Here is a 17291-nt window from a genome sequence, read left to right as displayed (position 1 = left end):
ATAAAGAAAAAAAATATATAGTTTATCTTGAGTCAAATGTACATGTGAATGAAGTTACACTGAACACATACACAAACACAAACACAACCATGAGATTTACTGACTAGTTCCATTCATGTGGAAGGGATATATATTCAAAAATCTTGCTTCTCAAAGTGGTGGTCTAGCAGTTTTGTATCACCCAGAAGCATGTTCTAAATGCAGAATCTTCAGCTGCATTTCAGGCCTACTGGGTAAACTTGTCCATTTTCAAAATACCTTCACTGAATTCTGTGTACTGTGCTAAACAACCTATGAATTTCCTGAAGTCACTTTTTCATTCAAGTGTAAAAATAGTCAATAAAAAGTATTTAAAGTATTGTAACTAACTGGGCAAATAACACACATTATGGAATATTATAAATAAATAATATAGTGATGTAATGTCCCTTCCATTTTCATAAATCCAAAGTAAATTCTAATTCTAGATGAGAAATATAATAATACTTTTATTATAGCACTAAGGGTGTTAGGTACTTGAAAAAATGTACTACAGATATATTCTTAACTGAGAAAATTGCCCAATAAATAAATTAGAAACCTCTCAGTCAGTGGGTAATAGTATGTGTAATATACCTATATTGTCCTAATTACAGCAACTACAATAGAAAAATTTGCCTCCACTTACTTCACAGCTGCTATTTGGTCCTTTACTTCTACTGATCCTAATCTTCGATGAATCTCCTGTAAAATTTTGAGGCCCTGGAATCCACTTCCTCTGCCATCAAATCTTGCTATAATCACATTATCCGTATCAATAAGGACAGAATCCCAGTCTATGTGGAACTTATCTGTAACCAGTTGGCCTCCTGGTTCTTCATCCCTGAAAATGGCAACATATTGGATCAACATGGGAGTGATTGATAATCTGGGAAAAATTTTAGCTTTCATGCTTACAAGTCAATAAGAGTTATGGAAAAGGCCTGTATTGGCTACTAATTTTTTTTTGATAAATATTGATGATAAATCTGAAGGTAAAAAGAATCATTTTCCTTTGTAAAGTTTTAAATGAATAATTCTCTGAATGACGTGAAAGTATGAAGAAAAATGCATAGTGATTTCTATAGATATTTCTAAAGAATGATTGGCATGTTGACAAGTCTGTCTTCACTGTATTTCTTCAAATGTGTTTTAGAAATGTCTTTCAGGTGGTTCGTAAGGGTTGAAGGGTCTGAGAGAGAACAGAACCAATTAGGGAAACCATACCAATTTAACAGGAAAACTACCACCCTAAAGAATGTCAGACTCAAAAAGAAATACTGCATTCAAGTTTCCTGGGCCTCTCTCTTGGTGGTGGAATTCCCATAAGAATTCAACAGAGAGAAAAATTGTTCTTCAACACTGAGGTTGACAGCAAGGAAAGGGAAACAGACTCACAGATGTTTGAAAAATCTGAAAGCTAGATGTAAAGAAGGACATCCAAATTATGAAGCATGAACTTTCTCTCTAGAGGAAAAATGTGGGTACAAATTTTTAAACATCCGCCTTAAATGATGTTTTATTCTTTCATTTTCTAGAATACAGAAAAGCTAAAACACAAACTGTCATAAAATCACACAGATTATCTAGGTCCAAATCCAGGTACAGTTCAAACAAGTAGTCAGTTGTCTATGTGATAGTTATGAAGAACATAAAGACACCAAACTGAAAAAAAAAATCATTGTTAGTGGAGTCACACAACAGAAATCCCAACCCCATTTACTCTCCAAGGAAAAGACAGCAAACTCCTGCCTTCATGTTCATGCAAATATTTATCTAGAGGCACCAGTTCACAAAGCAATCCTCATTAGCAAACATTTGGGTTATAAAGTTTACTAAAGTAAATAACCTCTCAGGAAGATATGGAAGTGAGCAGATAAAGAGACTATATGGAAGTCATGAGATTGGCAAAGGAGGAAATAGGGGGGAAGATGGGACCTTATTGCAAGCTGTTATGGGTCGACTTGTGTTCCCCCCAAATTCATGTTAAATCTTTGCCCCCAGTAATTCAGAATGTGGTTTTATTTAGAAATAGGGTCATTTAAGGGACAAAGGTAAAATGAGACCATTATCCTGGGCTCTGATCCAATCTGACAGTTGCCCTTGTTTGAAGTGGAAATTTGTACCCCAAAGGGACCCAAAAGATGTACTGGCAGAGACACTGCCTGTGCATAGGCAGCAAGGTGTGACCATCTGCAAAACCCAGAGGAGAAGCTTCAGAGGAAACCAACCCTGAAGAACCTTGATCTTGACATCCGGCCTCCAGAACTGAAAATTAATTTCTCTTCTTTAAGATACCCAGTCAGTACTATTGATTTACTTATGTTAACCCTAGAAAACTAATACAAATATCTTTTGTGATCTAAGCAGAAAATATCTTATTTATCTGATCAGAAAATATGTTTTCTGATTTAAGCTTAAAAGTCTTTAATTCTTTACACTTCCAAAATTTAATTAACCTTTTAGAGGAAGAAGTTGTCTGTTACATAACTTATTACATTTATAAATAAGGGAACATTATTAAAAATATAACATGTAAGTTATTCAATCAAGACTCCCTCCATTTCTTCCTAAATCTCACATTTAACAGTGATCTTGTGACTGAAATCTGGATCTACCTTGTCCTTCCCCAAAATTTACATACTTAGCCTTCTAAAAATTTTTGCATTTTATTTTTTATATTAATTTTTGAACCTTATTTTCTGATCATAAACCTGGGAATTAGCTACTGTACATATCCATGTGTCCTAACCTAGAATTCTAATTGCCTCATTAACAATTAAGTCTGTTTTATTTCTTGTTCCCAGGTGATACTGATATAGTTTGAGTAGCATGTGAGGACTGGTATAAATCATTATGCATAGTACCATTTCTGCTTTATGGAGAACACAGCCAAAACTTGTTGAACTAGACCTTTTCAGGAAAAATAGACTCACCTGAAGTTTAAAATGAAAAGACTTTAAAACATTGAGTTGACATAAAGATACTGTATTTTGAAACTTTGGGATTTACTGCAAATATTATGATTCACAGAGGAAAAGATACAAAAGGTTGACTTCAACCTTTAATATTTAACTGTAAAAATACCAAAGTTTGAGTCTCAACTTCACTTTGAACATAGGCAAGAACATAGGCAAGATAGCTCTAAGACCCTGTTTCTCTATAAATATATAGTGGTAAAATACTAACCTGTGTCCCTCAAAGAGATAATCGTAGGCATTAAATGACACAATGTATTTGAAAATGCTAAATGAAGTACAATGAGCAAATCCATTATGGGGTACATTGAACAATACAAAGTGTTTTTATTATTTTATTTTGAGCTTATGTTGAGCTATTTACTTACTTTCCAAAGTAGAGTAGAAAAGGGTTTTGACTAGTCATACAGAGATTAAACTGGGCAATATCTATAGATAAAACACAATTGCAAAGTTGAATGAGCTATTATGTCATTGGGACTTCCATTTTTCTAGATAGACCAATGATAGCTAAAGCCTTATAAGAAAATATTCTGCTTTTAAGTTAGGACTGTCCAGATTGGACTCTGGTAGCAGTATTAAGATAGCATAAAATGTTTCATTAATTTGGAAGATGTAATTTTCCAAGTTACATGAAATTAATTGCATTGTTCATAGCTATTTTAGGAGTTCTCACCTAAATTTAGCCAACGTGAAAAATCAGACATTTTATGGCAGACATAAAAATTATTTTAAAATAGTCTAAAATATGACATGTTTCAAAATTATAATCAGTAAATAACTACACATTTTTCAAAACAAAAACATTCAGTCTAAGACTCATGTTTGCAACACCCACAGTTAAAAATACTATTTCTCTCCATTAATCTCTTTTCTAAATTGACATTTTTAGCTTCAGTGTTGTATTTCTAGCTTTGTAATGTTAAATGGCGAATTGTATTGATATATTATGCATCAAATATCTTGAATTCATTTCTTTAATTGGTTGTGTTGTTCATTCATTTTTGGTGCATAATGTAGGTATAGATATTTTGAAAAAAGTTAAAAGAACATGGATTTTGGTGTTAATCACTGTCATTACAAGGAACAAGCCAGGCGCTTGGAGGAGTATAGTGGAGGTTAATTGTTTGTAAATAAATCCAAAGCAAAGAGTACTCATTCAGCAAGGAGGTACTGCAAAATATGTGGTGGCAGGAATAATCGCAGGGAATGTAATCATCCACCATATAGTGAATAGATCACACAACTCAAGGGTATATTGAGCTCCAACTGTCTTTTCTTTTCTCTCTTTTTTTTATGTATGTCTTTCTTATTTTTCTTACACAATCCTTTGTTTTAACCCTCCATCTTAGAAGTCTCTGGGAACCCATAGAGAGGGGATTGTTTCAAGATTAAGGTTGGTGATATACAAATTTGTTGAAATTTGTGAAAAACAGAATAAATTCCATCTGTTTTAAGGAGTGGAAAGATCACAGAAATATGAAACTTGTTTATTTCCTAACACAATCAGCAGAATCAAATTCAGGCAAAAGTCTTTTTTAGAAGTTCAACTCTTCAAGGGCAGAATTCTCATCTACTTCAATATCTGCAACACTGGATGTGTCAGAGTGGATGAAGAGTTCACAATACAAGGATGTAATAAAATACAGAAGCACAAACAAAACAAACAACATCCCAGAAATCTTGAAATTGACAGAATAAGACACCTTTTTATGACATGAGTACATTACTTATACCAACAGTAAATTTAAAAACAGATCAGGTTCATGAAGTGGCATTTAAGTGAAAATAGGGTTAAAGTTACATTCAGAAGACAAAGGTCTTGGTCCTTGACTTTGCTACCAATCCTGCTGGGTTACCTTAAACAATTCTGTGCTTTTAAAATTTTTATTCTCTGTTTCTATTATTAAATATTTGGTAAATAGTTAAAATCACAAATAACAAGGATAGTAGATTTTGTTGTTTCTTCTTCTTTGTGAAACAGTATCTCACTAAATTTTTCAGGCTGGCCTTAAATTTGCAATCCTCCTGCTTAGGCTTCCTGAGTAGGTGGGATTAAAGGCAGGCACCACCATACATGGGGCTTTATTTTTATTTTTTGATTGACATATTATTTGTAAGTACAGTACATTAAAAACAACAACAACAACAAAGACTTTTCCTTATCAGTAAAAGTTTGGTTGCAATAAATGGAAGAAAGTATACTATTTTCTAATACAAGCAATTTCTATGAATGGTCCACTGTGTGGCAGAATTTTAACACTGCTTTTCTGTTAGCTGCATATCTGTGTTGAACCTACTGGGGAAGTGGAAGAAGGAGACATAGAAAGAATTGCTTATAGTCATATATCATTTTTTGTTCTCTTTAGCCTAACATAGATTGACTCTGCTGCATGAGGGTTCTGTGAAGAGACAGATTTATTGAGAAACAGGTATTACTATTTTAACTCTAGATAAAATAAGTATAAAAGTAAAAGTAAAGAATGGAAATGGAGATCAATGAAAAGAAAGAAAATGGATCTGTCAAAGAGCCACATCCCACTAAATTACAAAAAAAAAGTCAATTGTCAATGCTTCTGACTTTGTCATTTAGGAGAAAATTTATTTTATGGTAGTCCATGAATTTTCAATGGTAGGGTAGTTTTAAACAATGTATTTCTTGCTTTAAGTCTAAAGTTTCCTTCATAGGATTTTATAAGTGATGATTTAGCTGATACACACACACACACACACACACACACACACACACACACACACACACACACACACACATATATATACATATATATATATCTGAAGTCTAAAGAAGTTTGCCTTATTTCAAATAATATATATGTGCATATATTCGCATTGGATAAGGACCTCTTGGGTCAATTCCTTTATTTATTATTCTTAAATTCCTTCTACTGCATTGATTTTCCTACATGAAGAAATAGCAGAGTAAATTTGGTATTTATTTGTTTCATCTTTTACAGAATTACATTACTTTTTTCCTGACAGAGAACTCTTCTTTTAGAGACTTTATTAATATAATCTTCACATTTTTTTACCTAAGTTAATAATTTCTTGGTTGAATTTCTTTTCTTCTGAATCATAACAAGTAAAGTGTTTGATATGACCAAGGTTGTTCACACAGATACCCACATCCAATTTTCCAGTTACTAAGATACTATTTCTGGCAGTGATTATGATCAGGTCTACTTCATAATAAACAGATAATTAGTTTTTCCAAGTGTTTCACTTTTCTAGTGCTGTGACCAGAAGACCTGACAAGAACAGTTAGCAGAGAAAAAGTTTATTTTGGGTGTCACAGTTTCAGAGGTGTCAGTGCATAGATGGCTGGCCCCATTGCTCTGCAACTGAGATGAGGCAAAACATGGGGGTACAAGGATATGCCAGAGGACAGCAACTCAAAACAAGAAAATCAGGAAGTAGAGAGAAGCCAAGAGAGATAACATGTGGTCTGTGACCAGTGAGGCTACATGGGAGGAGCTGAACAAGACCTTTGGAAATGACATCATGGTGCCATGTGCCAAGATGCTGGAGGTGAAGCTACAGGACTTCTTAGCCCAGCTGGATTTCAGTCTTGCTTTGGTCCCATCTGTTCATTCCATACTCCGATTTCTCCACATGCACATGTTTAATCTATGCCTTTTTATATTGTATATAAGTAAATAGTTTTTGATTTTTATACGGGAAACATATGACACCTTGAGTCTCAGAAGAGACTTTGGACTTGGACTTTTCAACAATCCTGAAAATGTGATGGCTATGGTGAGTCTTGGAACTAGATTAAAAGTATTTTGCATTGTGAGATGAACATGAATCTTAGGGGGCCAAGGTTGGAATGCTATGGTTTAGAGATGAGGTGTCCCTCAAAAGCTCCTGTGTAAGACAATGAGAGAAAGTTGAGAGGTAAAATGATTGGGTTCTGAAAGCTTTAACCTAATCAGTGCATTAATCCTGTGATAGGGATTAACTAGTTGGTAATTATGGGCAAGTAGCGTGCCCCTTGAGGTGGGTGAGTGATTGGGGGTATGCCTTTGGGATATATATATATATATATATATATATATATTGTTATATATATATTGTTATATATATTGTTATATATATATTGTTATATATATTGTTATATATATATTGTTATATATATATATATATATATATATATATATATATATATATATATATTGTGAGCCAGGCTTAGTTTTTTGCCTCCTGGTACCATGTCCTAAGTTACTTTTATCAACCACACTCTTTCACCGTGATGTTCTGCTTCACCTTGGACCCTAAGGAATGGAGTTGGTCATCTATAAACTGATACCTCTAAACCATATGCACCAAATCAACATTTCCTTCCCTAAAATAATTTTTGATTATAGCAGTGGTAAAACTAACTTATCTGGCTGGGGAGGTGGCTCAAGCGGTAACATGCTCGCCTGGCATGTGCGGGGAGCTGGGTTCCATCCTCAGCACCACATAAGAATAAAATAAAGATGTTGCGTCCACTAAAAACTGAAAAGTAAATACTAAAAAATTATTTCTCTCTCTTTCTCTCTCTCTCAAGTTAGTTTTTTTTAAGAGAGAATAAAAGTGATTGAAATTAATACAATTTGAGAACTTACTTGGTAGATAAGTTAGTTTTTTATCTACCAAGTAAGTTCTCAAATTGTATTAATTTTCAATCACTTTTATTCAGCAAACTTAATTCATAGACCTTGTCCACTGTTAAATATTTCAGGAAAAAAAAAAACCCTTTTCATTAATGATGTAAATATTATTGGGAAGTAGGAGTAGAACTGTTGAAAGGAATACAGGCAGTAGGAGGATTAAACAAAACTGAACTGACATGTGGCCCAGTGGCTTTAAACAACTGACTTTCCTTCCTACATTTGATTATCTTTTGCAAGGAGGATGAGAGTTATGACAACAATTAAAAGAGTATAACAATATTTAAACAAATCTATACATGTATATATACATATGTGTGTATGTGTGTGTGTCTGTAAAGCGTATCCATGGTAGGTATCCAGTAGTTTTAACCCAGTTCTGGCCTTTTATCTTCCATCCTTTTCAGAAGGTGAGCTAACCAAATCTGGCTATTTCTATGCAACTCAACATTGATAATTTCTGTATCCATATTCAAGAACACAGTTTCTTAAGGAAAATGAACTTTGGTCAACAAAAGTGTTCTAGATACCCATTCTATATGCATAAATACAAATAATTTAAAAATCTCTTTTTATGAATAAGCTCTTACATAATTCTATCTAAAATAGTTGATATGTAATATAGCAACATCTTTGCTGACTTGAGTTGCAGTTGTTTAGCAGTAACTATGTCCATTTCAAAGCAAAAGAAGTGTCTTTTGCATCTGTTTATGATACTAAGCATAAATCCATTGAGTGAATGACTGTCCCTTTGTAAGTCTATCATCCATGCGTTCAAAGTATCTTATAAGCTTCTTCAGAATTGGTTTAGTGCTTTCAGTTTCTTTTTAAATTGCATTGATTCAGAGGTGTCTCTCTTCTCAGTTGTAGTTTATTTGAAAGAAAAATGTCTTTAGTATTTCCGCTTCTTATTCTTGGTTGGGCCAATTTACTCAATTTAGGGCAATTTAATATTGTTGTCTTTTATTGTAGATAAATGTGAAAAAAGCTGCAGTTAAAGCCTTTTCTTAATCAAAAAATTTATTTTTTAAAGTTTTTTAAAAATTTGGCAGTGCTGAGGATTGAACCCAGAGCCTTGCACATTGTAAGCAAATGCTCTACTACTGAGTTACATCCCCTGTTTTAATCTAGGAATTTTTTCTTACTAGCACATTATAATTATACATAGTAGTGGGATTCGTTTGACATACTGTACATACTCGTAACATAATTTGGCCAATTTTATTCCCATTATCTCCCATTCCCTTCTCTTCTCCATCCCTTCCTATCCCCTCTACATGTCTCCTTTCTAGTCTCCTGTGGTTCTTTCCACTCCTTCTTTCTCTTTTGTTCTCTCTAGCTTCCATTTATAGGACAAAACAAAACAATTCTTGACATTCTGAGTCTGGTTTGTTTCACTCAACATGATTTTTCTGTAGATCTATTCATTTTCCTGTAAATGACATAATTTCTTTCTTTATGGCTGAGTAAAAACTCTATGGTGCATATATACCACTTTGTATTTATCCATTCATCTGTATTTCATTTTGTTTTTGAAATAAAGTCTCACTAAAATGCACAAGCTGGCCTTAAACTTATAATCATCCTAATTTCATCCACCTTGTCCCTGGGGTAGTCAACAACATGACCAGATTTAAATTTTTAAAAATTTCTTTAAAAAATACACTGGATTTTCGTTTTATGGCTTTTTACCTGCAGATTTGAGAAAGTCTTTTGCATTTATAAAAACTGAACTCCATCCTTCTTCTCACTTCCCTCCTCTTCTCCCCCTTTCCCTTGTTCCATGATCAATTATTACCATACTGAAAGTATTCTTTTTTTTTTTTTTGCATGAAGCGAATTTGATCCTATTTTGATCTTTCCCTTGAATAGAAGCCAGAGATTGTCTCCTTAGCCAGATGCAAAAATTGTGTAATAACTCTCATGAGAGCAATGAAGAAAAAGTGGAAACCAGTTCTTTATATCAAATTATTTATATTGTAACAGGAAGCCAAAACTGAAAGCTTATCAGTAAAGGTTGAAGCACTGAACAGCATGGATATTAATGAGCCAGCTCTGAAACTCAAAAATGGACTGTTAGTATTATCCACACAAAATTAACCTCAGGATAAACATCTTAGACATCATATGAAAATATCAGAACAGAACCAATAGAAAAGGGCCTCAGGGACATCTCCTGCACAGAAAATGTGAAATAAAATGGGAGGAAGCTTCTATCTCCTAATTGTCTCTGCTGTCAAAGTCTTACTACATTAATTCTTATCCTTTGGCCAGTTTCTATTTGGGACAATTTCCAATGGAGTAGGTGAGGATTTAGAAAGAAAAGGGGGGTAGAAAGATCTTTCCTTTTATTTTCTGAGAACAGTTATATTCTCATGGAGCTAGAATACCATTTCTCAATTCCCTTGCATTTAGAGAAGGTCACACCTAAGTCACAGTTAAATGACATGTTAGTATATCTTATATAAACAGACCAAGGACAGAGAATCTATCCTGTTCTTCATGTGTATATATTTCATGTAAATAAATCTCTTATGAGAAGCTCTGTTTTAGAAATGACAGTGAAAAATATTCTAGTGCTGACTTAATATGGAAGTATTTTAGATAAAATACAGAACAAAGTGTATTCTAACAAAAGAACCAAGTGACAATCTTCACAACAAACTGAGGTTTGTTCATTTCCTCAAGGAAAGGACAACTCAGCCCGAGTACAACATTGAGACCTGTAATACATAGTGTATATATAGTAAAAGAAGTGGAATTATAATATTCAAGTGGATGCCAATTACATGCAAACTTTGAAACTCCATTTTGGCCCATATAGGGCATCATAAAAACTTTCAGTAATGTATGCTTTACATATTTTTAAAACTTTATTTCTAATCCTTTAGCTGGAGTATAGAAATTTATTTTTCAACAAAAATGTGACTATATAAACATAGAGACATTTCAATCTTAAGTGACATTGTTCTGTCAATTGAATAATAATAATTTAAAAAATAACTATAGTACTATAAGCAGGTATTAGTAGCAGAACAATTTTATAATTTAATAAATTAAGGCACATATTAAAAAACTATAGATCATAAAGAAATAAATGAATATCTTTTTAAGAGAACATAATTATAATACTGACATCACAATAATATTTACTGAAGATATCTGGTATACAAATGATTATATCTCCAAAGAAAAATAAAATTGGAATTATCATTATTATTATTATTATTATTATAAAATGGAATTATCCAGAATAGAATTAAGATTTAGATGTTGAACAACAATTACTTATTTACTATGTTCTAATTCTAGTCTCTTGGGATGTATACTACATCTTTTTCATGCCTTTTGCCTTATAATTATTTAGGAAAAACTAATAAAAGCCTGCCAATGTATTCTCCTGCCAACTTTTCATCTGTTAATAAATATCAACATGTAGCACATTATCCACTACTTTTAACCCTAAAGTATCCTTACCTGTAAAATGGTAATTCTAATCTCTGTAAAACTCTGTTTTACATTTTAAATTGTAGTAAGAAATTCATAGTGACATTAAGATGCATTATCTACAGTGTGAAAGAACAAGGTTAAAATATTTGAGGAAAAAAATGTAATGATCACCTTCTCTCCTTCCATTACTTAGATTAAATGCCACTGTCTTTTCTCCTCTTAATAATTCCCAGTATATTAGAATATGAGTACATTTTCCATCCATTTAAATGAGGGAGATTAATAAATGTGAGGAATTCAAAACCTGAGCTTTGAATATCATTACATGGTAAGGTAATAATTGCTCTTTGAAATAAATATTAGCACTCTCTTGTCCATATCAGACAAGTATATGTGTTATTTTTGCATGAAACTGAACGTAAAATGAATGAACTTTTAGTACGGAAAAAATTAAGGATCACATAATGTTAGAGGTTTTTGGTATATATCTGTCTCTACCATTGGGAAACAAAACAAATTTACCTCTGGTCATCTGATTTGTTCAAAGTCTAGGAATCTATAAAACAAATAAAGAGTGTAAAGACTTCCCATTAAGTGAACTTTTTGTTTAGAATCAGAATTTTATCAAAGAGTCTGGACTGAGAATTTGATCTTTCGCATAGAATATTCAGGAACTCGGTTACTTTCTGTGATCAAAATTTTACACCAAAGCACTAATATGATACACATGGAAAATGTTACAATCCAGAGATTATTGTGCACTGTGAAGTAGGAAGAAGACAAGAAGGACATTAGAATTTGTCTCTATAGAAGCCTCTTCTGAGTTAGGTTAGTGTTATTTGATAATGTGCCAATAATTATAATACAGTGAATTGTGTAGGCAAACAGTGTTAAGAACAGAGAGTAGTGGTTTAGGATCCAAAAAATAAATGAGTAAAATTTCAGTTCAAAACCTAGTTTTGCTGTGTTCATATCAGGAATAATATACATGATATATTCTATTCATAATTTTCTTGTATTAAAATTGAGACAAAAATATTTATCTCGCGTGTTATTGTAAGCATTTAAAAGAGTCCATACGTCCTTATCATAAGGCCTCATACAAAATAAACAGTCAGTATCTATTACTAATTGTCACAATTAGAGGAGAAAAATTGAATGATCTAATTGTAAAGACACAGTGTGAAGACATAAAAATCAGTCCACATTTATCCACATCCAGAAAGACCCTGAGAGAAATGAGAAACTCACCTCTCATTTTACTCCACTGAAAACTAAACCACAGAGGAGTTGACTTGTGTAGAGGCTAAATTTATACACATTATAAAGTCTGAAGTCATTTGCTTCTTTCTGTTTTCCCACCTCATTTCATTCTTGATGAACACTTAGGCTGATTGATTTATATATTTTTCTGTTCATGTACCCATGCATTCATTCTATTGATTTTTACTGAATACCAATAATGTTCCAATTCTTGTTCCAATTCCAATCCCTACCCTTTCCATTAAGGACTTGTGATTCTTCTGCAGTTATTAATATCTGTTATGATTACATGTTTACAACAGAGTTGTGCATAGAATTATCTAGAGATATATGTTAAAGAAGTAGTAGAATTTTTTCCAGTGGGTCAAAGAAACTAAGTGCACTACTAACTGTATAAACACACAAAGGAAGGATCAAGAAGGTGGAGTTTCCTGAGTGAAGTGGTTTCTGATATAAGAATGCCAGATTTCTCTTTGGTGAAGGAGCTGGTTGATGTGAGAGCTACATTTTTAGATAGGAATTTCAACAAGTTTGCCCTGAGGGTACAATTGAAAAGCATCTAAGAGAGGTCACAGCTGCAAACCAAAGGAAAGAAAATGTGGGTAGACAGGAAGGTGGCAGTCTAGAACTGAATCATCCCACTAGGATGTCTGGCTGTTGTGGGGCTTGAAGAAGATGAACTCTGAGGAAACACTAGTGAATCAAGGCAAGAATTTATGGTTCCATGAGCTGGATGCTAATCACAATCTTAAACAATCTTTCTCAATGTTAAGGGAATGAAAAATATGTATATAAAACCAGGGACGGTGTCATCTCAACTGTTGGATATGAGTGACTGGAGAACTTCACTCCCTATGAGTGAATTAGTGAATTATATCATGCTATTTAACACTAATTATAAAGAAAACAACTCAAAACTAGCTCACTTCTATCAAGATGACCAAATTATAGGACTCTGGTGTGTAAAACTTTGAATGATGAGAATACTTGGATAAAAATAATAATGCTCTCCAGTTAGAATTTCTTTGTGGGAAAAGGAATGAGAGTGACCAGTTTCATCCACTTATTCACTCACTACATATTTGTAGAGTGACTCTTGTTGCAAGAGCTAGGTGCTAGAAGGAATGCACAAATCAATCAAGCATTGTCTAATACATGAAATGCATAGAATAAATGGATTAAAAACTGTATTTTCTTAAGATATTTAAATATTCCTTTAACTACAAATTATTTCTCTAAGTACTCATTTCCAGAATATGGATCTTGTTTCAGAAACTTTGGTCAAAAATCTCATGGGAATTCCAAAAAGATCATCTAAAAGTACCCTCATAAAAATAAAAGTTGAAAAGTGTTAATGCAACCAATTTGTCTCAAGATCCATGAAGGGGGCTTGCAGAAGGCTATCCATGTAAGAGGAGGAGAGCACTAGGGATGGAGATAGAATGTAGATGGAGTAGGAAGGAGAGGGGAAGAAAGCTTTGGGAAGGTTAGCCTTGATGGATGACCAGGGGTTCTCTGGGATTCAACGAGAGGGAACAAAAATTCAGGGAGAAGGGAACAAAGTCAGGGAGGCACAATAGAGCATATTGAATTCTGGTAATTCATATAACATTTGCTGCCTGTTCTAATTAGACATTTATCCAGTATGGAAGGTATAGGCTGATGTAAAAGAGTAGATAGTGGGATGAGATGATGGGGCTGTAGAATGGCACTAAACTCTATAGCACAACTCTCTGGATTGTTTCTAACAGGACCTAGGCTTTTTAGATTCACATTTTATTTTATTTATCAAATAAGCATGTGCCATGGTACTATATTTCTTACATCACTTTTAGTTCTGCACTATCACAGAATTGCAAAAGGTTCCTCAGTGTATGCTAGCATTGTGAAAATATACTGAACAGGACTCAGAACTGTGCCTGCAATCTGTTTCTTTCTCCATAGCCATTAGCATAGTTTCTTCCAGATAGAGCAACATGGTATACATTTGTTGTACTAAATTTCATATACATGAGTAGGAAACAAGAATAATATGAAAAAGATAGACCCAAGTTATAAATGTTGAAAGTGACAATGATGTATAAAGAATATAGACATAGATGCAGATTACGGGGCCTTAAGGACTCATAGTGTCACACAGAAAGACTAGAGAAAGACAAGCATTTGAAGAGAGACTGGGGGTGGGATGAGGTGTAGCCAGGGAAAGGGCATCATGACTGACTACATAGAGACCATAGCAAATCCAAGTCACCAAGGTCCCTCTGCGGTGGCAAAGCCTCTTAGATTTTCTACTGCAGTGAAAATGTTCTGTTCCCATTAATTAACTTATCCTTTCAATAACATAAAATTAGGCTTGGGTTAGAGAACACATGGCCAAGAGAGGTCCTCAGAGGACCATTTCTTCTGAGGTCCCATAATGAAGATTTAGCCAAAAGATTGTTACCAAATTGACAGGGGCCATTTTCTTCAAGGCCAAGTTTTCTTTCAGTTACTCAGGTACATAAGTCTCCCACTCCTGCCTTCTCCATAGAGTTTCCTGGATGTAAACCCACCTCCGCAGATTAAGAAATGGCTCATAATTTGCTGAGTAACAGATAACACTGCACAGAACAGCAATAAAGCAGCCACAGTCCAAACACTAAATCAGTTCATAGATTCAGTTAATGGTGGTCACTCTATGTATTCCTCAGCATTGTCCAAATGCTCATTTATGAAATAACATTTTAATTTTTGCTATTTTTAGACTGGGAAGTCAATTTGCTACTGATAACTATGTTTAATCAGAAGAAGATATGCCTTTAAATTATGAGTAGTTTAAAATATTCTTAAAAAAACACTTTATACTTATGCCATTGTGGCCCACATATATTTCTAAGCACAGATATTTTATAAATAAACATGGTATTTAAAAGAATAGAACACTTTTATAAACATAAATTAAATAAAAAATCCTTAGTTTGGTTTTGGTGTCATCTTTAGCATAACTAACTCCTGGGAATTTGCCTCCAAAAACTAAGGAGTTTGAATAAAGTGATTAATATTTAATGTAAACAGTATCTAAAAATAGAAATAACATGACATGATTTAGCATTCCCTCCTTCCCTCCCTCCATTTTTATTTTCTTTCTTTCATTAGCCAAAATGCAGCAAAGTAAATTCTGTAGCATGACTATACCACTTTACATGCTTCAGTAATATTTATGCATTAAATAATTTTATGGAAACCAAATCACATATTAAATATTTATATTGATAAAATTAAATACTTAAATATACTACTATCTATGATAATAAGTATGACTATGCTTAAAATTTATTATGCACTATCTCTAAGTATTTATGCTCTACCAAACACTATGCTAATATATATTTTATATAAATATTTTTAATATTAAAATACTATATGTGAATATAAAATACCATAGTATTAGCTTCTATTAATTTATACAGAAGCAGAAGCTTAGAAAAATTAAGTAGTGAGCTGGTAAATCTTACAGCTCCAATTTGAATTGAGGTTTAGCTCGAAAATAAAAAATTTTATCATCTTGTTTCTAAAAATGAGGCAAGTTTTCCTTTCCAATGAGGCAAATATTTAAATTGGCTCTTTGTAAAAGTCTTTACTTTTCTCTTCTGTCAAAAATATCAACAAGGTCAAAGCAGGAGCTTAATGATAAGACAAACCAGTTAGTTTCTCAAAGAAAATGGAAATAATCTCTAACCCTGGTCTGCTTTCCCATTGTGGCAGGGCTCTACAGCAGGTCGATATGGACCTGAGTATAATTGCCTTCACATCCAAACAAATGACAGATACCCAAGTTAACTACACACATAAGGCTTCTATTTTTTATTGAAGCATAAGAAATATACAATCTTTAGATCCCTTTATTTTAAAAACAATTAAAATACTTACATTATTAATAGAAGAGCATACTGGTTTCGATCCATAAAGTCTTTGGGAAAGGACAACTGTAAAGGTAGCTCTTTTAAATAAAGAAAAAAATATTAAAGATGGAGAGTCATTTACATGTAACCTCTAAGATGCAGAGAAAGTTATTCTTGAATAACACAGCATGCACAAAACTTTACCATAGTCGTCGATATGAAGGATTTTTATTTCTGACTTTACTAACTTCTTCTTCTGGATGGCTTCCTTCAGCATAGAATTGCTTTCCAATATAAAATATTCTATAAACCAAAAAGGACAGTACAAATAGCTCATTACTATGCATTAATTAAGAATCAGTACAATACCCCCCAAATTACCCAATTTTACCATTCTGCAGTCACTGTGCTAGGTACCAGTTAAACTCTTGCAATTGGTCTCCTAAATTACTATAGCAATTTTCTAACTGAACTTCCTTATTTCAGTGATATTTTCTTCATTTACACCAATATACTGAAATTAGCACTACATTTTCAAAATGAAAATCTACTTGTAATACTACTTTGCTTAAGAATCTTAAAAGAAATACAAAATTATCAAGCAACAAAGGAAGTGAAATTCAAAATCTCTGGATAGAATACAAAAACTCAGGATGATAACAAAATTAATCCATAAAAATAACACAGAAATAACACAGATGATATATTTCCCAGATAAGGACATTAAAACAGATGAAAACTATAGTCTAGCTCTTCAATAAGATAGAAAAAGCATGAAGAATAAAATAAATAAAAACTGAAGAATATGAAATACATGAAATTTACAGTCTAAAATAAAAAAAAATACATGGTAGGTAGAATTAATATTAGATTCTGTAGTAAAGATCAATAAGCTTGACAGTAGGACAATAGAAAATATTGAAAATTAAGCAACAACAGAAAAATCAGACTGACAAGACATAAAGGGTATGTCAGTAATATAATAATAATAATAATAATATAATAATAAAATAATAATAATAAAAGAA

The 17291-nt window shown here is 32.8% G+C and overlaps 1 protein-coding gene across 4 annotated transcripts in view; it reads right to left on the bottom strand.

The window, feature by feature from the left end:
* Dpp10 (dipeptidyl peptidase like 10) overlaps window positions 1-17291 on the bottom strand; it is a 1268842-nt gene that overhangs the window by 26727 nt on the left and 1224824 nt on the right. For all 4 annotated transcript variants that reach the window (XM_040294095.2, XM_078017228.1, XM_005315927.4 and 1 more), the window contains exons 18-20: window positions 16468-16566; window positions 16292-16361; window positions 668-862 (exon numbers count right to left, since the gene is read on the bottom strand). In XM_040294095.2, coding sequence (XP_040150029.1) covers window positions 668-862; window positions 16292-16361; window positions 16468-16566 — 364 coding nt within the window. The remainder of the gene's footprint in view (window positions 1-667; window positions 863-16291; window positions 16362-16467; window positions 16567-17291) is intronic.

This window comes from Ictidomys tridecemlineatus, chromosome 7 (assembly GCF_052094955.1).
Source record: "Ictidomys tridecemlineatus isolate mIctTri1 chromosome 7, mIctTri1.hap1, whole genome shotgun sequence".
Lineage (NCBI taxonomy): Eukaryota > Metazoa > Chordata > Mammalia > Rodentia > Sciuridae > Ictidomys > Ictidomys tridecemlineatus.
Note: the sequence above shows the minus strand (reverse complement) of the source record. Positions and strands in the feature narration are given on the sequence as shown.